This window comes from Platichthys flesus, chromosome 1 (genome assembly GCF_949316205.1).
Source record: "Platichthys flesus chromosome 1, fPlaFle2.1, whole genome shotgun sequence".
Lineage (NCBI taxonomy): Eukaryota > Metazoa > Chordata > Actinopteri > Pleuronectiformes > Pleuronectidae > Platichthys > Platichthys flesus.
The window spans coordinates 18,909,199-18,933,052 of record NC_084945.1 but is presented as its reverse complement, the minus strand read 5'-3'; the positions used below and the strand labels follow the sequence as shown (position 1 = coordinate 18,933,052).

Genomic DNA, 23,854 nt, shown 5'->3' with positions numbered 1-23,854 from the left:
AATCAGCAAGTCCTGCTCTCTAAGTGAAAAACCACACTATTGAATACAGAGAATAAGAATATCTGTTTAGTAAAAAAGAAACAGTGAACACCTGTCAAATATAGCAGGGGACCCCTTTAATAAGCCTGCTGGCATATTTATAGGCAGAGGGCCTTACTTATTTATGCCTTGTCATCTTCATTGCGTCTCCACAAAATGAATAAATTATTATTCAAGGAAGCGATGTAGAGTCATTAATTAGGGGATGGAAAAAACACAGATGAGGCTGCTTTTCATCTCGATCTAACAGTCTAATATATAACTATGTATTCATTTAAAATTGGACTTGAAAACAAACTGAGCTGATGAGTAATTGGCTCTCAAAGATTATTTTTCCTGCTTTGATATTCTTCTGCTTTGGCCTCTTTGAAGTGAATCCACAGTTTGTGTATAGACGTCGTGTGTATTGACAGCAGTGCACCTGCTAACCCAGTGGCCTGTGGACGTGCTGTGCTGTGTTCCAGGTGGCCAAGGCCGTGTCTCATTCACTGAACAACTGCGTCAACTGTCTGCCCGGCCAGAAGGATGTGGACATGGCTCTAAAGAGCATCGGGGAGGCCAGCAAGAAGCTGCTGATCGAGACAGTGAGTTTGGATACTGGATATTATTGATATATAACAACTTCAAGGTTTTCTTTTATCCTTCATCATTAAAATCTTCGCCATGTGCTCCGCTCAGATCCCTCTGGCCTCCAAGTCATTTCAGGAGGCTCAGTGTGATTTGAACCAAACAGCGGCAGAGCTGAACCAGTCAGCAGGCGATGTGGTCCACGCCTCCAGAGGCTCCAGCAGCCAGCTGGCAATGGCCTCTGGGAAGTTCGGTGAAGACTTTGATGAGTTCCTGGATGCTGGAATCGAGATGGCCGGCCACACTCAGGTTTGTAGCACATCATTTGTACTTGTTTATGTGTGACTGGGAATGTTCTCAAGTTAATACTTTGCGTCATTTCAGAAAAAGGACGACCAGGTGCAGGTGATCGGGAACCTGAAGAACATCTCCATGGCTTCTAGCAAACTGCTGCTGGCTGCTAAGAGTCTGTCTGTGGACCCTGCAGCCGCTAACGCTAAGAACCTGCTCTCTGCTGCTGCAAGGTACAAAACACATACACTGCACAGACCTGTGTGTCTTTATGCTTTCATCCACAGAGCAGTTTATTAGGAATAACTAGCTGCAACTAAAACAGTCCTGTAATCTATCCTCAATTTACCGAGGCTATAATATTCAGGCATTATTTAAGAGAACAAAATAGAAACACTGCATTAGTTTTTGGTAGGTGTACCTAATAAACTGCCAATTTAATGAATGCTTAAGTATAACCAACATTCTCTTTTAAATAATTAAAATAAACACACATCTTCAATGAATATGCTGACTTGTCTACGTAGGTACACAAAGCTGCCTATTACCATTTATCTTCAAGGACTAAGGAGTGATATGTATTTTCTGTTTTCCTTTGTTTCAGAGCAGTGACGGAGAGCATTAACCAGCTGATCACACTGTGTACACAGCAGGCTCCTGGACAGAAGGAGTGTGACAACGCCCTCAGAGAGCTTGAGGTAAACTGCAGCACCTGCTAATGGACCAGGAACATTCAGAAATGATAGCATCAAAGTGATACACTAAATATCCAACTTTCATTACATTTTTGATTGTCTGTGTTGTATCCAAAAGAGAGCGATGATTGCAGATCTACTACTTCCCTCGTCTTTGATGGATTTTGAGGAATTTTTGACAATAATTACTCATCTTAAACTGTGACTGCACATTTATCCTTCAGGCTGTCAGAGGAATGCTGGACAACCCCAACGAGCCCGTCAGTGACCTCTCCTACTTCGACTGCATTGAGAGTGTGATGGAGAACTCCAAGGTAGGCATTCAGTTCAGACAACCATGTGATCAAAACACACACAGCACTTACAGACACACACAGATACACTTGTGGCATCACCTCTCAAAGTTCTGCTGCCGCTCTGTCCAGGTCCTCGGGGAGTCCATGGCAGGGATTTCTCAGAACTGTAAGACCGGTGATGTGCCTGCGTTCGGACACTGTGTGGGATCTGCCTCTAAGGCTCTGTGTGGCCTCACTGAGGCTGCAGGACAGGTACGCTGAACAACCCCTGGAGAAATAGGAGCTGCCGAATTCCCTTTTTTTTTTTGTTGGGTAACAGTCATGCAAGTGTTATTTTTGCACAGGCCTCCTACCTGGTGGGTGTGTCTGATCCCAACAGTCAGGCAGGACACCAGGGGCTGGTGGATCCCATCCAGTTCGCCAAAGCCAATCAGGCAATCCAGATGGCCTGTCAGAATCTGGTTGACCCAGGCAGCAGTCCCTCCCAGGTACATGCACATATAATTCTCCATATATGTAAATGTACATGTAACATGGTTTTACATCCTGATTATACGTTCAGAATCCTGGCTTCTCAGACTTTTTATGTGGCTGAAACCAATACATTTTTTTTATTGCTCAAAGTATGTCTGTTGACCATTTAAAAAATGCTCAACCTCCTGTTGCTCCAAAAACGGTATCATATTTTCTACAAACCCCTGATTCATAAGTGTTTTGTAGCCAGACGCCTTCCAAGCAGGTGTGAAAATGTAATGTTTACCTCATTAACAACTTTCGTTTTGTTCGAGACCAACTGTTTTCATTATGTTTAATTTTAAAACCAACAAATGCGCTTGTACATAGGTCAGAATTCAGCCCACCAGTCTATAACAGAAGTGGTTGTTACAGTAGCGAATACAAGTTTAGTCCATAGAAATACCAACAAAAATATCTAATGAACCATTCTGTTATTTCTAATGGTGCAGGTGCTCTCTGCAGCCACCATTGTTGCTAAGCACACCTCAGCCCTGTGCAACGCCTGCCGTCTGGCCTCCTCCAGGACGACCAACCCGGTCGCCAAGAGGCACTTTGTCCAGTCGGCCAAAGAGGTGGCGAACAGCACCGCCAACCTGGTCAAAACCATCAAGGTAGGATTTCCTATGCCGCTCTTATCTGTTCTCTAACTGGGATTCCACAGCAGAGGTGTGGATTGAATCATTTGATCGTACTTTCTAGGCTCTCGTGCGCCTTCTTATTCCCTCTCCCTCACCCTGTAGGCCTTAGATGGTGATTTCTCCGACGAGAACAGGAACAAGTGTCGATTCGCCACGGCTCCGCTCATCGAGGCCGTGGAAAACCTGACCACGTTTGCTTCCAACCCGGAGTTTGCCAGCATCCCTGCTCAAATCAGCCGGGAGGTACGGCGTTGGAAATATTCCTGGACAGATATTCAACATGGGTCTTAAAGAGTAATTGTTGCATATGCTGCAAAAACCACATGTATTCTGTTTTTCTGTAGGGCTCTGCCGCCCAGGAGCCCATCCGCCAGTCAGCATGCTCCATGCTCGACAGCTCCACCCACCTGCTGAAGACCGCACGCTCGTTGGTCATCAACCCCAAAGACCCGCCCACCTGGTCCGTTCTGGCGGGTCACTCCCGCACCGTCTCCGACTCGATCAAGAGTCTTATCACAGCCATCCGGTTAGTAAACAAGCATCTATCCAGAGAAAATCCACGGGACAGAAGTGGTAAAGCTGACGATATACAGCATATGAATGTTTAAAGGAGCAGTTTCACATTTTGAGTTAGAGTGATACCACTGTCATGTCTGTGTTGAATACTGAGTAAAGCTTAGAGGGAAACCAGGGCACAGTCACACATATGGGAATGTATCTGTGCCTAACCTTCACCTCCTGTTCACTTCCATTCTGTGCGAGCGAGGGGGAAGAGTAAAACATTCGCTTCCTCAGGAAAGCAAATCCGCAGAGCAGCTTCATGTGAACTTTGACTGGCGATGTCTCAGCGTCAACCAATGGCAAAGATGTTTGTGTGGTTGAACCTACTTGGCTGTCATTGGCTGTAGTTTTCCTAGTTAGCCAAGGTTGAAAAGACCCTAGTATAAGCTGTGTCAAACCAGCAGGTATTTTTTGATGTCAAATTATACACTGCCACCCTAAAAGCGAATGTCATGTCGTGAGCAGCTCACATCCACGATCGTACGTGATTTGCGCCCTGAGCCTGGCTCTATCATCAAGATCTGCAAACTAACAATTCTTTGTTTAAAGTGTAAAAATAAGACAGGTCTTGTCTTCAGGGATGTATTTTTCTCCCAATGCAAAAAGTATGAGAGGAGGTGAATATGTACAACTAAGGTTAAAAGGTTGAGCATTACATTTTCACAGTAAAACAGCTTTTAGTTCCATCTCTACACGTCGCTGTGTAAAACGCCTGGGAGACTAATCCAGCGTCCTTTAGAAAAGATGCTTAATTTCTGCACCTTGCTGTGACAAATACTTGTTCTCATACATCCCCAGCTCTCATTTTTAATCTCCTCTTTTCACACCTTTTTCGTACCTGACCTTGTTCAGAACAACACTGACGCTCTCCAGGAACAAATTCCCTGTGTCGAACGTGTTGAATTTGGAGTTTCCTGCTCCGCTCAGAACATCTGCACATTAGCATTCACACGCAGCCGGGCTCAGCATCTCCTTCACTTCTGATGCCCTTATCAGAGCCTTCCTTTTTTCGAGACTGCAAATTGAGTTCTAGGATTTGGGCTCAGGCGTTTTTAATAGTGTTCAGTGAAACACTGCAGGGCTGGGGAGCACAAGCGGGGCGGACTCCATCCTGCAAATGCCAGCCTCACAACTTTTCAGTCTTGTTAGACACATAGGTGAGGTTTTATTGCAGTTTACTTTCCGGGTGCCGCCGTGCATGGCGATGGATGTTTGAGTAAACTTATTATGCCCATGAGGCCGCCGCTGCAGACCGCTCTGGCTTCAAAGCTTATTTGGCCCTCCAGCTTGAAGTCCAGCTTGACGTCCCTGTGTGGTGACGAGACCCTGCAGGCCACATTTCAGCAGGTGAGAGCTGAATGGCGATGAGACAAGGGGAACATGTCGGAAAGGCATTAAAGAGACATCCTGGAACCTGCCTGTGTTTTAATAAGTTTGACTTTTGTTAAAGTTTTCTCTCCCTTCTTATGTCTACTTTTTATTTTTTCACCTCCCTCCATACATCATCCTTCAACTTTCTGTTTCTCTTCTCTTTTCCTGTTCCCGTTTTATTCTCAGTGACAAGGCCCCGGGCCAGCGGGAGTGCGACTTCTCCATTGATAACATTAACAAATGTATCCGGAACATTGAGCAGGCCTCTCTGGCAGCGGTCAGCCAGAACTTAGCCAGCAGGGACGACATCTCACTTGAAGTAAGCAAGCATCAGAAAATGACTCAGCATTTTTCACTTTCAAATACCAGTATCTTCCTTTTGTTTCTTTTTCTATATGCTTGTCCTTTTTTCAGTTTATTCTATAGCTTTCTGTGTTTCTAATTAATTATTATTAATTAATTATTTTCTCTTATTGGTTTAAATGAGGTCACTGTTAGTTGTAGCTCATAAAAGCTCAGCGATTTGATATCATTAAAAAAACTTTATTCCATGGTGTTTTAAAGGTGCAGTGTGTAGAATTCAGTGACATCTAGTGGTGAATTTGCATGCTGCAGCTGAACACCCCTCACGTCACCCTCCCCTTCCAAAAATGAAAGAGAACCTTTTGTAGCCCTCAGATTGTCCAGTCCAGGCCACTGTAAAAAAACATGGCAGCCTCTGTAGAAAGAACCCGCTCCAGATGTAAATATAAACTATTTAAATGTAATGGGCGTATTCTGGGGTAAAGAAAACAAAAACAGGGTTAGAGGTTACAAGTAAGTCAAATTTAGATGAATCACACTCATGAAACACATCACCTTTGAGCTAAATCTTACACACTCAGGCTGTAAATTTATTTGCTGCTACACACATTCCATTTGTCGATCTACTTTAATCCCCAGCGAGTAGTTATGAGCACTAGTTTTTTTTATTATTATTATTGGGGGTTTTAAGTTCACAATGAAGAACCTAGTTCCTTTAATCAGACTTTCATGAATGCATTTCTGTCTCCTATTAAAAGCTGCTCAAAAGCCAATTTCTTTTATTTCCTTTCTTCAGGCGCTACAAGAGCAGCTGACGTCCACTGTGCAGGAAATTGGCCACCTAATTGACCCCATTTCCACTGCTGCCAGAGGCGAAGCCTCCCAACTAGGACACAAGGTATATAGGCCAGAGAGTTAATTATTTTAACTCTGTAACTGTGACACAACACACTTATTATTCCAGGAGGAATATTTAATGACAGCAGCAGTGCATATTTAGTAGATGATATGAAGAAAAGACATTATTTATGTTTTGCTTAACGGGCATATCAATTATACATTGTTCAGATGGTGGATATATCTAATTACTTTATTGTACTACCTGGACCAACCCATCTTTTATCTGTATCCTCATTTGAAATAACAGTTTATTTTGATTTGATTGAAAATGTCATGTTATACAGTATGAAGTAGAAAAGTTGTAAATTTGTTTGCCTCAGGTGACCCAACTGGCCGGTTACTTTGAGCCACTGATCATGGCCTCAGTGGGTGTGACGTCCAAACTGAGAGACCACCAGCAGCAGATGACTTTCCTGGACCAGACTAAGACCCTGGCTGAGTCTGCCCTGCAGATGCTCTACGCCGCCAAGGAGGGCGGAGGAAACCCAAAGGTATACACTGGAGCTTTATCTAATGCTTTATGGTCTGTGGTTACACTGGTGCTTCACTACTGCTCCTTTGCAATGATCAGTCACTTATAACTGCAAGATCTCAACTTCCTCAATGAGGATGATCAACATGATCATGAATCTGATGTTGTGTGGTGTCACACTCCACAGGCGTCCCACACCCACGATGCCATAGCAGAGGCAGCCCAGCTCATGAAGGAGGCAGTGGATGATATCATGGTGACCTTGAATGAGGCCGCCAGCGAAGTGGGAATGGTGGGAGGAATGGTGGAGTCCATCGCAGAGGCCATGGCCAAGGTGACTAATGGGATAAGTGATTCTGTGTTGCAGGATGAACAATGATGGATTTTACAGACATATACCTGTGACTCTCTCTCCATTACTAGTATCTAAGCACAAAGTCCTCCCGACATCCTGTCTTGGTCCTGCCTGAGGTGTTCACATGACAGGCAGGATAAGCATAGTCTCTCTGGATAGAAAACAACAGGGGGTGTTTCCTCTGTGCACTTACACAGCTGAAGGTGTCTTATCCAGATGTGCAATGTTTATTCTGGGTCAATCTACAGTTCACTGTGCCTTTCTTTCACTACCATCAGACTCATGTCCACACCAGGAGGTGATCACTTGAAAGCTTTACTCTGTCTGCATTTGTGTTACAAGACAATATGGCTGCAAATCTCTTTCAGCCTTAGGTGATCAAGAACCCACACTCTCCCTGTGTCCATCGCTCTCAAAATCATGGCTACTAGAACCAGTGTTTTTTACCAATCATTTCCAATTTAGCAAAATCTGACGCTTTGGGATATATTGGTTGAAAGTTGATGGTTTGCACTGAAAGTTTTGTTTTTAATCTGTATCCAGGATTTTACAGTATCTTTATACGGAACTAAAATTCCCTAATTGCAACATCTTGATTATAATCATCATGTCTCCATGGTACCATTCAAAATCAGTGATTAACATATTAAAGCAAATCACAACAAGCAGAGGAAAACTGACTGTCGACCCTCTCCCATCCAGCAGTAGGCAGTTTGGACTTTCCTTCCAATTAACAGTCAGCCTGTTGGCAAACTGAACAGAAGCACTTCATCATGAGGACAGGCGGAGAATAGCACTAACTAATTACATCCCCTCCTCGTCTTCCTCGGTGAGAATTATCGAAAAGGGCCGTAGGTGGGAGTCAGCTGCTGCTCTGATCAAACTTTATGTAGATCAGCATGAATAATAACAGGAGGTGATTCGATTTAGGTCTGCATGATAAACATATTTATCCTTTATTTGACCATGAAAAAGTCTCATTTAGATTTAAAACTATTTTACAATAGGCACCAAGAGGGCAGCAAAACATTGTTACAACAATAAGACACAATACAAACAGAAAAATACAGCTCTCTTACACTTCATACACAGCAGATATACAAAATAAATAAAAATTGTCAATGCACAGGAACATTGCACATTGATACATTTTATTATCCTATTCGTTTAGAAAACTCACAGGAGGAGATAAAAGTGAGCCAAGCTGTGAACATGAAAACATTGGGTCCGTCCAATCCTACGCTATTAGGAACGAGGAGAATTTAATCTGTAGATCAAGAAGATGATAAATGATCCTGATTGCTTTCAGTCTATTTCAAGATGTCAGTGGTCCAGTCTGATATGTCCGCAGCACTGAGACTGCACATTAAAAAGAAGAAAACACATTTCTGTGATCCATTTGATCCTGAACAGCTCAAACAACTTTCTGAAACGCCTTTGACAGATGCGAAAAACAGAGCAAAACAAACCTGCTCGGAAAACTTGAATATGAAAACATGATTGACACAGCGTGAGGTCGTATTTATTTAGAGATTTCAGACTAAAAAACGTCCTTGGTCTGCAAAGAACATTTATAGCATGTTGTGAGCGTGTGTGTCCGTGTGTCTCTCAGTGTGATATTTGATCAAAACAAGATAAACCCATTGACACGATGATCCCTGTGGTTGGAGCTGAGGGGATTTGAAGTCTTTTCTGCTGAACTGTCCGTCACTGAGAGGCGGTGGTCTAGTGGCAGAAACTTGGACTATGGGCAGAGAAGGTCTCTGGTTCGTCTCTGGTTCAACTCCACGGAGAGACAACAAAAGACGAACCTGGATTGATCTGTCCAAAAATCCAAGAGTCTCCCTACCCTGTCTAGTGCCCCTGAGCAAGGCACCTTACTCCCCCAACATCTGCTCCCCGAGCGCCGTACATGGTCGCTCACTGCTCTGTGTGTCCTGCACACAGATGGGTTAAATGCAGAGGTTAAATTTACCTACCATTGCATGAGTGTGTTGTGCATGTCTGTGCATGTGTTTGGTATAAATAAACATATCTTAATCTTAATCTTAAAAACTCAGTCATCACTTCAGTTTCTCAGCTGTTATTTTCACGAAGCGGGCGAAGTGAACACCGTGTTCTCGCAATATTGCAAATCCGTTTCCATGTGTGCACTTCCCCCACAGGTCGTCATGCCTCTCTCCTGTCCTCAGCTTTTCCTCGACACTCAGACGTGTTGAGCACAGTCTGACTGAATAGAAACCCTGGAAACCTAATGTGTGCACTGCGAGCTGATGGTGATCAAGCGCTTCTGTAGTTGATGCCATTTTGAAGCTGTAATTACAGAGCGGATTTGGCGGATAATTGATAATGAGTGTTTATCATTCAGAGCATTTATTTGAAAATAAATTTGCGTTAACGTTGGCTCACAGATTAAGTGGTGCCTGCACACCTGCCAGATCCACTGTAATTGAAGGGTAGATCAGATTTGATGGAGCTAAAGAGATGAGTGATTGATTGTCTTCACGTTTGAAGGACGAACCAGTCACACCTGAAACTCAAACTGCAGTTGTGGTAACTCCGTGTGTGTGTGTGTGTGTGTCTCTCTATCTATCTAGCTGGATGAAGGTACACCCCCTGAACCTGAGGGCTCATTTGTGGATTACCAGACCAGTATGGTGAAACACTCGAAGGCGATCGCTGTCACCGCTCAGGAAATGGTAAATCTTCAAAATGACTGTTTACACTGTCGAAACATTTTACTTTAAGACTTTAATTTATTTGACATTTTGCACTCCTTTTGTCAGATATAATAGGTTTTTTATTTTATATACACTGGCTCATAAATATTTAGTAATAATTTCAGCTCATACCAAGGATGAATGAATTTAATTCATGATTAAAAAAAATAAATTTATACAGCTTGTCTTCAATAAGGGAATATTTGTTTTGTAGCAAAGCACATTATTGTAGATATAGTCCCTCTGTGCCTTAGGGCCATATGTTCTCGTCTCTAGGCCCGAATAGAGTTCAGAGTGAAGTGAACTTTATGTTTGACTTTCTGTGTGTGATTATCGCCCAGATGACCAAATCGGTGACGTGCCCAGACGAGCTGGGAGCACTGGCCTCTCAGGTGACCGTGGACTACAGCCAGCTGGCCGTCCAGGGCCGACTGGCTGCTCACACTGCTGAGCCAGAGGAGGTGAGCAGGACCCGGTCTCACGCAGACACATGCTCGTACCTATTATACAGCTCTGCTACATCAGTGTGGCACATTTAGCTTTTAAACCGTACACATTTAAACTGCACACAGAAAAAAAGTCCTCCTACAGCACATACAGTATGTTTGGTGTCTGGGTTGTTTTCTTTTGTTATCCCTGTGTTTGTTTGTTTTTTCCAGATCGGTTTCCAGATCAAGACTCGGGTGCAGGAGCTGGGACATGGCTGTATCTTCCTGGTCCAGAAGGCCGGAGCTCTGCAGATCATCCCCTCCGACAGCTTCACTAAACGGGAACTCATCGACTGCGCCCGTGCCGTCACAGAGAAGGTATTATCCCATCAGTAGAGATCTGTGAAAGAATCTCATTTTCTCTCATTTTTTACAAAGTTATGTCTAATTCATTTATTTGTAGCTACACTGTCTTTTTTATTTCCTTCCCCGTCACAAGATGTTTTGTCGTCTGCTGATCCGCATCACTGCTGCTATTAATATGAATCATCTTAATACCAAATCCCTCAGGGGCCGGACACCAGACTGACTCTACAGTGTTGTTCCTCACTGGAACAATAAAGAATAGTTTTCTTATGTTTACGCCAAGTGACTCTGCTCTAATGGTGTCCGCAGCAGGACACAAGAGGATTATAGTACTATAATTTATTTCATATTGAACTATAGCACTATTAATTAAAGCTTTTTGGAAGAAAGCCTTTGCCACAGGCATGTTTATGCTAAGTTTAATTTATAGTCCTTGGACAAAATACATTATTCTACTGTCTGGTTTAATAATTCATGCTTATTTGTTGCACGGATCGTATCCAGTAACATAACAGAAACATTGTACAGCTCTGACCCGTGGAAGCAAAGTTTGTTAAGAGGCAATAGCTGTGGATTCATCTGAGGAATCGAATCCATTTCTTTATTTCTTTCCTGTATATTTTCTTTCTAAAACTAGATTTTCTCTTATGCTGAACCTCAGACATCAGGTTATCTCTGGGTAACATGCTGCTCACTCTGTTTTGAGCATCAAATCTTTTTTTGTATTAGCGTCTGGAAAACATCAGTTGATCAATTTCTGCTGCCTCTCAGGCGTCGGCGAGCAAAACAAACTGGAAACAGTTTGACATGTGCTCATTACACTGAGTGAGTGATGTTGTGGTGCTCGGCTCCGACCTGGTATTTTACTGTCACAGCAGATTTTCAAACCCTCGTATGACTGGTGCGCCGGGCTTCTCATTTGAAAGCAATATTTATCATGGACCAAGGAGATGCATATCGCAAACAATGCAGAATGGAAGTGTTCATTAGAATTTATAACTGTGTTGTTTTGGTTCTGCTCTGCTTGGAGCAATAAAGATGTTTTCATCTCCGCTCGAACCGACCAAAACACAGTCCTACTAATTTATAGAGGTCGACCGATATGGATTTTTAAGTTTTTGCGATTTGTGAATTGTGATATATTGACCAAAAATACAGTTGTATTAAAAAAGTTAAACTAATCATGAGGCTGTTTGCTAAGAAATGTAATTGACGCTTGATGTTTACGGTTATGATATTGATGATATTAAGAAACTCATACAAACTGATTTAAAATATAATATATCGACTGCGTCCAAATTAAAATATGAAATCTACATTCTCACACATCTGTTCACGGGGCTGTGGTGTCTGTATGCGTCTTCAGGTCTCCCTGGTGCTCTCAGCCCTCCAGGCAGGCAACAAGGGCACACAGGCCTGCATCACGGCAGCCAGCGCTGTGTCCGGTATCATCGGCGACCTGGACACCACCATCATGTTCGCCTCTGCCGGCACACTGAACGCAGAGGATGACGAGTCCTTCGCTGACCACAGGTGAGAGCTGCTTGATTTTTGTGTTTCCGAGCGAGAGGGTCTTCGAGTTCAACCGGAATCTAAACTTTGCCCCTCCGGTTATTTTTCTTCTAAAACTGACAGAGTGACAAATTAACTGGTGAACAGAGGCAGGAAACCTCTGCAGGAAGAAACTAAATCACCCCGAGGGTTTGAAAGATGGAGGAGGTGTCACTTCTCTTAACTGCTCTTTGTTTTATTTCAATATGTTCTTTAAAAATGTCAAGCTGTAAAAATACGTAGAATTTAGAAATGATTATAGTTGGAGTCTGTCAAAGTCCACATTTTTGCAAATGTTTAAAAAGAATGTTCTTTCCTGTTTGACTTGAGATAAACTGGGCTATTTTTATTATAAACTTATGTTTGAATGAATCAAGTTCAAAGACATGCATATCTTACAATCCCAGATGAGACGTGACCAAAAATAATTAACAGAGGTTCTTAAGCATTATAGTGAAATTGTTTTGTACCTCACTGCCCTGACGCCCTGTCAGAGCAGGATGAAAGCAAATTTTTTCATTTCAAATGATGTCACTCGGCTCCTTGATAAATCAAACTTTGTGTTTGCTTTCCACGTTTTTTTCCTTGTCAGCTTTAGAAAAATAAACCTACCACCTGTTACATAACCTTTACCCATCCTCCTGATGGTTTACACAAGCTTTGATGTGCAAATGCCTTTGAAATGAAAAGTGCCAGTGTGCATCAGTTTGGTTGCTCGTAACTCTCGCACTCATTTACATTTTCTATCTGCTGCAGAAAGATGTCTGCAGCGAATCAGAGCCCAAGTCACTGAAACATTTTTGTCTTCTTCCTTTCTCGTCTTCTCTGTCAGGGAAAACATTTTGAAGACGGCCAAAGCTCTGGTGGAGGACACAAAGATGCTGGTGTCCGGCGCAGCCTCCGGCCAGGACAGGTTAGCACAGGCCGCCCAGTCCTCTGCTAAAACCATCACCCAGCTCACAGATGTGGTCAAACTGGGAGCTGCAAGCATCGGCTCGGACGACCCTGAGACGCAGGTCAGCCGCTCGCCCTTTTATCCCCTCCCTCTCTCTTCTCTTTGCCTATTATCAGATATTATGGAAATTTTGTCTTCTCCCAAAATGCACAGTAATAAATCAGTGTCATACTCTGTGCTCGCGTTCTCTAGGTGGTTCTAATAAACGCTGTCAAAGATGTGGCCAAGGCGCTGGCCGAGCTCATTAGTGCCACCAAGTGTGCTGCTGGCAAAGCGGCAGACGACCCGTCCATGTACCAGCTGAAGAGCGCTGCCAAGGTGAGGGCATCAGTGAGTCTGCACTTCATTCCACTGTCTCATCACATTGAGGCCCGCACTGGGCTTCTATACAGTTAGAGTGTGTATGGCCTTTTCAGATTCAGAACTCTGTAGAGTGACAATGTCGGAGTTCTCGGTATTGTCAAGAGATTGAATTATTTTGTGGGATTTTAAGGATATAATCATAATGTTCTGGATATATAAAGATATGCTATTATAGGAATAGAATCATGATATTATGAGAATAAAAAATATTATAATTTAATGTTTTTTAGTTTCTCAATGATTCTTTATCCAGAAGGAGTGGAACTCCGGCCAGCACTGATTCTACTTTCTGCTTATTATAAGTTATTATTTTTATTTCAATATTTTGCTTGTTAAATTATGACTTTATTCTGATTATATGACTTTTTGATTATATCAATACTTTATACTCTGAATATTATGAATTTCTTCTTAATTGCTGTTTTATTCTCATCATTTAATGATTTTATTCTCACAATAAGAAAAAAAAGTCATCATATTACAATATTATTCTTGAAATTTCTGATTATTTTTCGCCCTTATTGGCCCTAATGATAGATTAGCACCAATAATTTTATTAAATTTTTTTCCCCCAATGACTTTTTCTGTCTTTCCCAATTTATTTTCCATTTTTCTTTGTTCACACTGTATCTACACCAATCAGACATCCTCCTCTTCATCAGACTGAACCCTGTGTCTCATTAATATACATAACCAGTGAATAGATGAACAGGAAGCTAGGATATTTCTAACCAGCTGCAAGTGTTTCTTCAACACATATGCAGTGTAAAAGCCGAGTCCATAATATAATCATGACACTGTTCACAGTTCATTATCACCTCGAGCTGTGAAGCTAATAAAAATAGGTAATTTTCACAGTCACTCTCAGATCTCTCATATGATATTATTTATTATGCCTAACATGTTTTCAGGATCTGAGGTGAAACAAACCATATTTTATATTTTACTTACTTTCAGCTCTTGAGAGCTGTTGGCTTTTCTTTGTGGTTACTGTGCGCCCTCTAGATTTTGGTTTTATGTAGTACACCCTTAAAAGGTCGGTGAATGCTCTACTGTCAGGGAATTTTGCCAAACCATTTATATTTTATAGTAGCTCTCCTTCCATTATCTCCGTAGTATATTGTATAATTTGGGCATTGTAGCAAAACAGTGAGCAGGACAGTTTATAGGATTGTTGTTAATTAAATTAATTAACACTTACTCATTATAATCGATTGTTTGTATATAGTGCTTTTAAAAATGCTCAGAGACAATTTACATAGGTTAAAAAATGGAGAAAGCAAATAAAAGGAAATAACACAAAATGTAAAATGTAAAATACACATAATCACACATTGAAATATCAAATACTCGTCATAATCACACACAAAAAAGTTCAGTAAGCAATTTTTAAATTTGATTCAGAAGCTGTTCCCTAGATGTTAATACTGCTGTGGTAATAAGAATGAATGACACAGAGTTGGTTACATGACACTGAATCCTACAGTTAAACACCATTGAAACAGGTGACATCCTCAACAGCCCTTTTCCTCTCTTGAACTCCTGTAAAAGTGAACTCTTTCTGTTTGAACTTGGTTTCCATGACATTTAAAGACATTTTGTATTAGTGGCCAGGTGTAGAGGAACAAAGATTTCATGTGTTGTTTGGTTATGTTCCTGTAGGTGATGGTGACCAACGTCACGTCTCTGCTGAAGACAGTTAAGGCCGTGGAGGACGAGGCCACACGGGGAACCAGAGCCCTGGAGGCCACAATCGAGTGCATCAAACAGGAAATGGCGGTAAGGACAAGCAAAGATGAGTAATGCGCGTGAATGAGTAATAGACAGCGGAAATGCAAAATGACTGCTATCAAGAGAATAACACATATTTCTCATAATTTTTAAATGAATTAAAGCATTCAGTGGACACAGTGAACACTCGTCAGGGCGTTTGTTCGTAGCCCAGTCAGATCATTGCGCTTCTTTTTGGGATGACACCCCCCATCGTCTTTCCCAAAGGTCTTTCAGTCAAAGGCGGCTCCCAACAAGACGACCACACCCGAGGAGTTCATTCGCATGACTAAAGGCATCACCATGGCAACTGCCAAGGCTGTGGCTGCAGGCAACTCGGCCCGGCAGGAGGACATCATCCACACGGCCAACCTCAGCCGCAAAGCCATTTCAGACATGCTCACCACCTGCAAGGTTCGTTTTGATCCCAGTAACAGATTCACATTCATACATTTAAAAAGTCGAATGTATTGTGTGTTTGTAGGAAACATAACCTCACCTGGATTATTCCCTAAAATATCAAACCAGACCTTTAGTTTGAACCATATTTCTCATAGTGTCCTACTTAGATATAATTAGTAAAAGTACATAAGGAAGATAAGGGATAATATACCTGCTGAATCTGGAGTGAACGTGTTTGTAACCCTCAGCAAGCGGCCTACCATCCAGAGGTCAGTGAGGAGGTGAAGAGCAGAGCGCTGATGTTTGGAGCAGAGTGTACGACTGGATACATCGACCTGCTGGAACAAGTCCTGCTGGTAGGTCGAACACTGAATCCGTAGGTTCAGAGAAATACATGTTTCCTTTTTGTCCGTGTTTGGCTTCAAGTCGCACACAAGGTGATGAACATTTGTGTCGTTCAACAATTTAAGATGCATCGGTTCTGCTGGAATTTCTATGTTTAATTTTCAGATTTATAAAAAAAGTACACTCAACTGCGCATGGGATTAGAGTGCTGTTTAGATGATTCAAAATATACTCATTTCATCCATCCATGTGCTTTTGGGAGATCAAGTAAATCCAAAGTTTTATTAGCTTGAATGATTCACTGCCAAACACAGAGTTTTAGGAAATCATTTTCATTGTTTCTTTAATGTGTTTGTGTGTTTGTGTGTTTGTGTGTCTGTAGCTCCTGCAGAGGCCCACTGCAGAGCAGAAGCAGCAGCTGGCAGCCTTCTCCAAACGAGTGGCAGGCGCCGTCACAGAGCTCATCCAAACGGCAGAGGCCATGAAAGGTAATGACACACACACACACACACACACACACACACATACTCCCTGATACCACACTTTACACGATGACCCCTTTCACAGGATTATATCTGTGTTGTGTATCTACATCATAACTTTATTGATTTAATAAGGAAGTTTCCTACAAAGCCTGTGGTTTGTTTACAATCTCCAGTATGAGGTCACTTCATATACAAGAGAATGAACGTTTAATTTCACCAAATGACAGAGCAACAGAAACTTTCCTTTAAACAAACTCTTGGTAATATTGCTGTCCTCCTTCTCTCGCCACAGACGGAGGTAAGTTAGCATTGTGTTTGTGACTTCACCAGTTGAGTGAGCTGCTCAACGCTTCTCTCCTCAGCGCCGCTTCTAATTCATTTCATCTCATTTTCAAGTCCAGCTGCTCTCAGGCTTCTCAAGTACATGCAGCAGTCGCCTCCATCCATCACGCTTAGTTTTTTGGGTTACTCATTTTCACCGAATCACTCATCTTCACTGCAGTTTGTGGCCTCCCATCAACTCTGCATGGGATGTGATGACATGTGGCACTGTCTTGTCGTTCTTGTGTGGTCACTGTGTTGTTGCGGGGCATGTTCTGTTCACACACTACTTTGTGACGTCTGTATCTTTTTGAAATCCCATTTTCACATTTGAGTCTCGATCCTAACCTCGCGTGTGCATGCGTGCCTCAGGTTCGGAGTGGGTGGACCCAGAGGACCCGACGGTCATCGCAGAGACGGAGCTGCTCGGAGCGGCAGCGTCCATCGAAGCGGCCGCGAAGAAGCTGGAGCAGCTCAAGCCCCGAGCCAAGCCCAAGGTGGGTGACCACGAGTGGGATGAGCCACTTTGGGACTTACACAGATCACTACACAGTGTCAGAGGCTTGAACTTAAGAATAAAAACGTTCATTACGAAGGAAGGTACAACTCATAAAACACAGGTTTTCATTACAATACCCAAGTTAAAGTCCATTCACAATCCTTTTACATAATTGTACTTAATGTACCACCAGTAAAATATACTTTAAGGATAAACATGCTTAGTGCAAGATGTCTTCAGTCTTATATAATTATAATTTCATTACTGAGTCTTTTGAAATTATATATATTGGTAAACATGGAACATTCAATATTTCAGCTGGTTACGATATCATCATTTCTTTAGAAAATCAAATGTCATGTTGAGACCCTGATTGGATCCTCCACTTGTAATGGACATTCCATTATCATCACAGCTAACAACTCCACCCACATAAACTTACCATTCATTGATTAATATGCACTGAGTTATTATTTCTAATATACTGAGATAATTCTAACTGCTTTATTTACCCTTAGTCCCTTTGTGGGACTCAGATACAAGGACCATTACAAAAATAGAAAAAAGAAGTCTCAACAAATAAAAGTAATGCACTCAGGTTTTCTTCAAATGTATTGTTATGCCTCTCAGTGTCCATATGTTGATTATTTTTGTGTCACCGCCACAACACATCTGTAAATCATATCAATATCAAACTGGTTTACAACATCATTTGGTCCTCTCCAACACAAATTAAAGACATGTAAATGGGATCCGATCACACAGAAGACCCATTTTAATACCAAGTGTAAAAAGAGGAACTTGGAGCTGTGCCCTTGTGATCAGATCTCTCAGATGAATGTTAATACCATATTTTAACCCAGTTCATTAGGTGTCCATATCAACAACGTTTTACCTTCTGATTCTCATCATTTTAGCAGATTGTTTAAGACTCGTCCTCCTCCAATCATCCATCCATCTCCGCCAGTTGTAGCTCCTTTCCCACTAAATGCCCTTTGGTTTCCCAGTTAACCCCCCTCTCCTCCCCACCCTGCCTCCCTCTCCCCCTGCCTGACCCCCCACCACCGGAGGCCTTCTCTGCAGGGCTCTGTCTGATATGTTTGATATATTAGGTTGTTATTCAGTCCCAACTATATATCAAACATATTCCTACAGTGTCCCGCTCTGTCTACAGGTGTTTGTGTGTGTGTGTGTTTGTGTGTGTTTGTGTGTGTGTGTGTGTGTGTGTGTGTGTGTGTGTGTGTGTGTGTGTGTGTGTGTGTGTGTGTGTGTGTGTGTGTGTGTGTGTGTGTGTGTGTGTGTGTGTGTGTGTGTGTGTGTGTGTGTGTGTGTGTGTGTGTTGTCAATGGGTTGATGTGAATATGATTGAATGTGCAATACTGTACGTGCATGTAGCTTCTTATCAGCACATTTACAATATTTAGTACAATACTTAGTTTCTGGCTGTGTAAAGTTTTTTATACATATTTTTTGTTTCTCTGGTAGATTTGTTTCCATCCTAAACACAGTTCCATTGAAAAATTATGGTGAAACAATTTAGATTCCATTAAAAAAAATGTAAAAAAAAAACGTTGTAGTTAAGAAATAATAAATAAAATGTTTGTGAGACTGTGGTTACAATTACATTTATTGTAGAACAACAATTTAACTTGTTGATTTTAAATACTAGTGGCACTAATAGTTGAAAATGTAAGCCCAGTGAAAGACCCCATTCTGTCTCCCCCCCCCCTCAGCTAGCGGATGAGACGCTGAACTTCGAGGAGCAGATCCTGGAGGCAGCCAAGTCCATCGCCGCAGCCACCAGCGCTTTGGTCAAATCAGCCTCAGCTGCTCAGAGAGAGCTGGTGGCTCAGGGCAAGGTGGGCTTGATCCGTGCTAATTCTGTGGATGACGGCCAGTGGTCCCAGGGACTCATCTCTGCAGTGAGTATAAAGGACTGTTTAACGCACGTTTCAGTCTGAGGAACACAAGGGATCAAAATCATTCAAATGCAATTGTCTCCACCAGGCACGTTTGGTAGCAGCAGCGACCAGCAACCTGTGTGAGGCAGCCAACGCCTCGGTGCAGGGTCACGCCAGTGAGGAAAAGCTCATCTCCTCAGCCAAGCAGGTGGCGGCGTCCACAGCTCAGCTGCTGGTGGCCTGTAAGGTGAAGGCTGACCAGGACTCGGAGGCCATGAGGAGACTGCAGGTACAGTTTAGTCCCTTTTCAAAAGACACCCCAGGTTTCTGTAATATTCCTCATCACATCCAGTGTAGAAATGCTCATATTTACCAACAACAGTTGTAGACGTGGCTGCTCAACTTCTATAATTGTCCTCTAAAGTCTGCTTAGATTTGTCATGATGCTTTTTGTCGTCGTTCTGATTGGATGTGTTCCTCACACAGATTGCTGGAAACGCTGTGAAGAAAGCATCAGACAACTTGGTGCGGGCTGCTCAGAAGGCGGCATTCGACAAAGCAGATGAAGACAATGTGGTGGTCAAGACAAAGTTTGTGGGTGGAATAGCACAGGTAGGAATGTTGAGCAGGATTAGGACAAATCATTTAGTCTTTTACTAGTTAGCTCCGGTGTATTATCACAGGGCATGTGACTGAACATTGAATGCAATGTTTATTGAGATCTAATCACTGTACTAATTGTTTTTGTGACCTTTTAACAGTACCCTTCAAATGATACAGGATATTTCCAGTATCACCAGTTTAGGTGTCCTATGCGGATCATTATTTGCCTTCTTTTGTTTATAAAAAAATCCATATCAACTAATGCAAATACTGTATTTTTAAAGCTCATAATTAACTGACCATAAAGGAAGCATTGAGAGAAGTGCTGATACCAGAAGGTCTCTTAATGACATGTGTAAAACTCAGTAGAGTTGATCCCTCCACCAAGGACCAGCAGTCCCCTTATGAAACCACATTTAAAGTCACTTGATCCAGATTTTTATTTGGATTTGCACAAAGTTGCACACATTCAGAAATATCTCCTAAGAGAGTGAAAAATAAATCTTGGTCCAACCGCTGATCCAGATCCGCACTAACATTTTCCAACAAACCAACCAGGATTAAAAAGAATCCTCCCTGGAGGAGGTAAACCAAGATTGAAACCACAAAATAAACAGGTACCTGCTGGAAAAAATGTTAAATGCCTGATATTAATAAATTGTGTTTCGTCTGCGTGTTCAGATTATTGCGGCCCAGGAGGAGATGCTGAGGAAGGAGAGGGAACTGGAAGAAGCCAGGAAGAAACTGGCTCAGATCAGGCAACAGCAGTACAAGTTCCTGCCCCATGAACTACGAGAGGACAACAACTAATGACTCAACCTCTGCGTCACTGCTGCGTACAGAGCAGTGGGGAGAGCACACGTGTCCCTGTGAACATTTGTGTTCCGTCAACGGCCCACTTGGACAGGTATGTGGTCTACAGCGGCTGCGGAGTAACGTTTGGAGCCCGCACAGCACAACGGAAAGATCTTTTAGCGACCACGGCGGGGAACTGACTACTTTCTGAAAAACAACATAAAGATTGTGGTGATTTGCCTGAAGAACTGCCTCATGTGTAACCTAACCTCCATGACTGATGTCATCTGAACCAGAATGTGACGTGCCGAGGACGAAGCTCACACACTCTCATCTTTGTCCATGAGCGACACTTTCCTTATTCCGTTTTACAAAAGTTCAGCTCAAGCTCACACACTTTTTAAGATGATGAATTGATTGTATCGCCGCTCATGTCGTATTCAGCGGTATAACTGCAACGCTACGTGCAGAGCAAAAATATTTCACCTCGGTACACTGATGTTTTATGAATGTTGGCCATTTATGCTCCAATTCGGCACCTTAATAACTGTTGTGATCACATGACCTCGGGGTGTGTTGACGTTAATTCTGTGGTCATTAACCTGAATATGAAGGAAGGCAGTTCAGAGGTTTCCTTTAAACACACGTAAAAGTGTCTTTCTTTCTTAACTTTTTTAATGCTGGTATTGATATTGATGGGCTGTAACTGCAGCGATTTGTCCGTGCCCGTGAATATAGGTGTCATCATGTGCGGCCGCTGAGACTCAAGGAGAATTGTGTTACTACATGAAAGCTTTTCCACACTGGACGAACTATTACCATAGAAGGAATATTTATTACTCCTGAGTATTTTTAGCAGGAGAGGGCGCAGAGATAATCTCATTTATTTACCATGTCATGTCATGTGATATTCCCTAATATAACATATATTTTTTAATTCCTCATCATGCCAGGTATTGAGACGTCCACACAGTATAAAGAGAATTTGATCATGATGCAATAACACGGGTGGTGCTGAAGGGGGCGCTGCTGGCTTCCTTTACACCTTGGTAACTTACAGTAATAATAAAGGAGAGGATAGTAACTCAGAGCTTACTTTACTTTTAAGATTGTGTTTAGAGTAATCTGCTACAACACCCTGCATATGAAGGATAGCTGTAAATACCTCAGACCTCGTGAATCAGTCGCCGTGCTTCTTCTATGCGCCTTGTGCTTTATCTGATCGAGACCACGCCCAGCAGAAAAACGCCCCTCCTTTTACTTTCCTCTCCCATCGATAGGATATTATGACAGTAGTTTAATTTTTGTTCACCCAGCAATAATAGATCACTGCCAGGGATTTGTTTGAGTCAATTCACCTCCAATTCTGCGGAATCAGGAAGAAGTCAAATCAAAATTTGGAAATAAATTTGCAATTAGCGAATAACTCGTAAGAATTGAGGTTAAACTGAGTGAACTGAAAGTGAAGTGACACTAATGGCTGCAGTTAAACTTTTTTTTTTTTTATCCGTCCCGATCTAAAGGTGCTTCTGTGTAACTCACTACTCGCTGCAATAGAAGAACCTCTTTTGTTTACCGAGTTTGATTGTAGTGTGTTTGGTTTCCCTCGTCTTACTATATATGGGCTGTGTTTTTCTCAATATTAAAGGAGAGTATATTGTATCGTGAAGATTCGCTCCTGCTGTGAAACTGCATGGCTTTGTGCTTCAGTTGCATCTCACTTTGTTTATACAGTGACAGAGATACACTTTTGAAGGATGCACTGAGCATTCGCAGAGACATCTCACCACGGGGAGCAGGTTGAATGCAGAGGTGTTTTCTGGCGTTGTGTTTTGTGTGTTGGAGTGGGGGCGGGTGGGGAATATTCACTACTCATCAGTCAAGTCCGTAGAGTTTTATGATTAGTGCCTTAGTCCGTAGCCCATACAGTGTCTGGTCCGCTCCGAGCGGGCAGCTTCACCTCATCGGTCAATAGAAGGTCCAGGACGTTTGTTTCGGGAATGCAGGTTTATGTTTGTGGGTTACCCCCCTTTGTTATTGTACTGTTCCTCTTAAAGGGCTGAACACAGTGCATCCCCTTTATCTTGCTCTTTTCTCTGACGCATGTAAAGCCTTTGGGGGATGACAGAGGAACTGTCAGCCAGTCTAAAAATGTGCACCATCAGTATGTATATTATATATATATATATATAAATATATATATATGCACACATTTTTTGTACTGGATTCCATGGGCATGTACCACAGTGCTTCTAAACTACGACAGACTGCACTCTCGGGTCTGTCAACTGCTTTATTGTACGTTATGAAGTTTTTTGGGTGGGCTTTTTTTTTTTTGCTTTTTTTTTTGTGCTTTTAAGCCTCTTTGAAAGATAAATGTGATAAGAACATTTCGATATATCTGTCACCATTAAGATCATGATGTGGAGTATTTGAAGTGTTCTGTATGTTTCCTCTCCTTAACAGAAGTACGGCTATGAAGTTAGGACGATTAAGTTAAGTGGTAAACTAAGATATAAAAGATATTTATCTGGCCTCAATAAAACTATTTTTTGTATTCACTGAACAATAAAGCATTTCGATGGAAATAAGTGTGTCAGGATTTCTTCTTGTGGTTACACAAGTTTGTTTATTAATGTTTTCATTGAATCTTAATTTGAACTCAGGAATATGCTGTGGTAGAGAACTTAGTCACAAAATAAGCAAAAGAAAAACAACAAATGTAATAAGTACAGTACAAACTTTTTAATTCAAAGCAAATAAATCAATAAACGCAAATTAAATGAAACAAACTTTTTTTTAAACTAAAACAAGAATGGCTGGAGGTAAATAAGGTACTACTGGAAGGAAAAACTACAAAAAAAACACCTTTGAACAGATGCAGATATGAACAGAAGTATAGTTATTATTAACACTAATCAATACTGCATCCAACTGCATTTTAAGAAGAGTAAAAAGCTCTAAAGAAACACATTTATTCATCTATATGATTTAGCTGTGGAGACCTGGTATACCCTCCTCACATTTGGCACCTCAAGATGATACATCACATTGGAAATTTGAAACGTCTCCTTGACCTATATCTCATTATACAACAAGCTATATTCGTCTCAACACATCAACGTTAAAAAGTAGGACATGAAATACAGTCAAAAGTGAAAACACTATAATCACAGATTGTTGATCAAGACTAAAAATCGGATTAAACATTTAATACGATTTCAAAATGGACTGAGGTTCACATGTTATACAAACTTATACTCCTGTCAGTTTAGACACTGGTCAGAAACATGTAGAAATTTATTTGGGTAAGTAAAACTTACTGTGAGTGAACATTTTACTGAAT

The 23,854-nt window shown here is 41.8% G+C and overlaps 1 protein-coding gene across 4 annotated transcripts in view; it reads left to right on the top strand.

Annotated features, from left to right (window-relative positions):
• tln2a (talin 2a) overlaps window positions 1-23,099 on the top strand; it is a 91,523-nt gene extending 68,424 nt beyond the window's left edge. For all 4 annotated transcript variants that reach the window (XM_062388030.1, XM_062388005.1, XM_062388021.1 and 1 more), the window contains exons 30-58: window positions 504-623; window positions 718-915; window positions 991-1,130; window positions 1,502-1,595; window positions 1,817-1,906; window positions 2,018-2,140; window positions 2,233-2,376; window positions 2,854-3,015; window positions 3,145-3,285; window positions 3,387-3,568; window positions 5,161-5,293; window positions 6,074-6,175; window positions 6,498-6,668; window positions 6,837-6,983; window positions 9,602-9,703; window positions 10,066-10,185; window positions 10,384-10,530; window positions 11,885-12,051; window positions 12,902-13,085; window positions 13,217-13,342; window positions 15,050-15,166; window positions 15,386-15,571; window positions 15,808-15,915; window positions 16,287-16,392; window positions 17,083-17,207; window positions 18,943-19,131; window positions 19,217-19,399; window positions 19,597-19,722; window positions 20,395-23,099. In XM_062388030.1, coding sequence (XP_062244014.1) covers window positions 504-623; window positions 718-915; window positions 991-1,130; window positions 1,502-1,595; window positions 1,817-1,906; window positions 2,018-2,140; window positions 2,233-2,376; window positions 2,854-3,015; window positions 3,145-3,285; window positions 3,387-3,568; window positions 5,161-5,293; window positions 6,074-6,175; window positions 6,498-6,668; window positions 6,837-6,983; window positions 9,602-9,703; window positions 10,066-10,185; window positions 10,384-10,530; window positions 11,885-12,051; window positions 12,902-13,085; window positions 13,217-13,342; window positions 15,050-15,166; window positions 15,386-15,571; window positions 15,808-15,915; window positions 16,287-16,392; window positions 17,083-17,207; window positions 18,943-19,131; window positions 19,217-19,399; window positions 19,597-19,722; window positions 20,395-20,523 — 4,062 coding nt within the window. In that variant the 3' untranslated portion in view covers window positions 20,524-23,099. The remainder of the gene's footprint in view (window positions 1-503; window positions 624-717; window positions 916-990; window positions 1,131-1,501; window positions 1,596-1,816; window positions 1,907-2,017; window positions 2,141-2,232; window positions 2,377-2,853; window positions 3,016-3,144; window positions 3,286-3,386; window positions 3,569-5,160; window positions 5,294-6,073; window positions 6,176-6,497; window positions 6,669-6,836; window positions 6,984-9,601; window positions 9,704-10,065; window positions 10,186-10,383; window positions 10,531-11,884; window positions 12,052-12,901; window positions 13,086-13,216; window positions 13,343-15,049; window positions 15,167-15,385; window positions 15,572-15,807; window positions 15,916-16,286; window positions 16,393-17,082; window positions 17,208-18,942; window positions 19,132-19,216; window positions 19,400-19,596; window positions 19,723-20,394) is intronic.
• The last annotated feature ends 755 nt before the right edge of the window (window positions 23,100-23,854 follow it).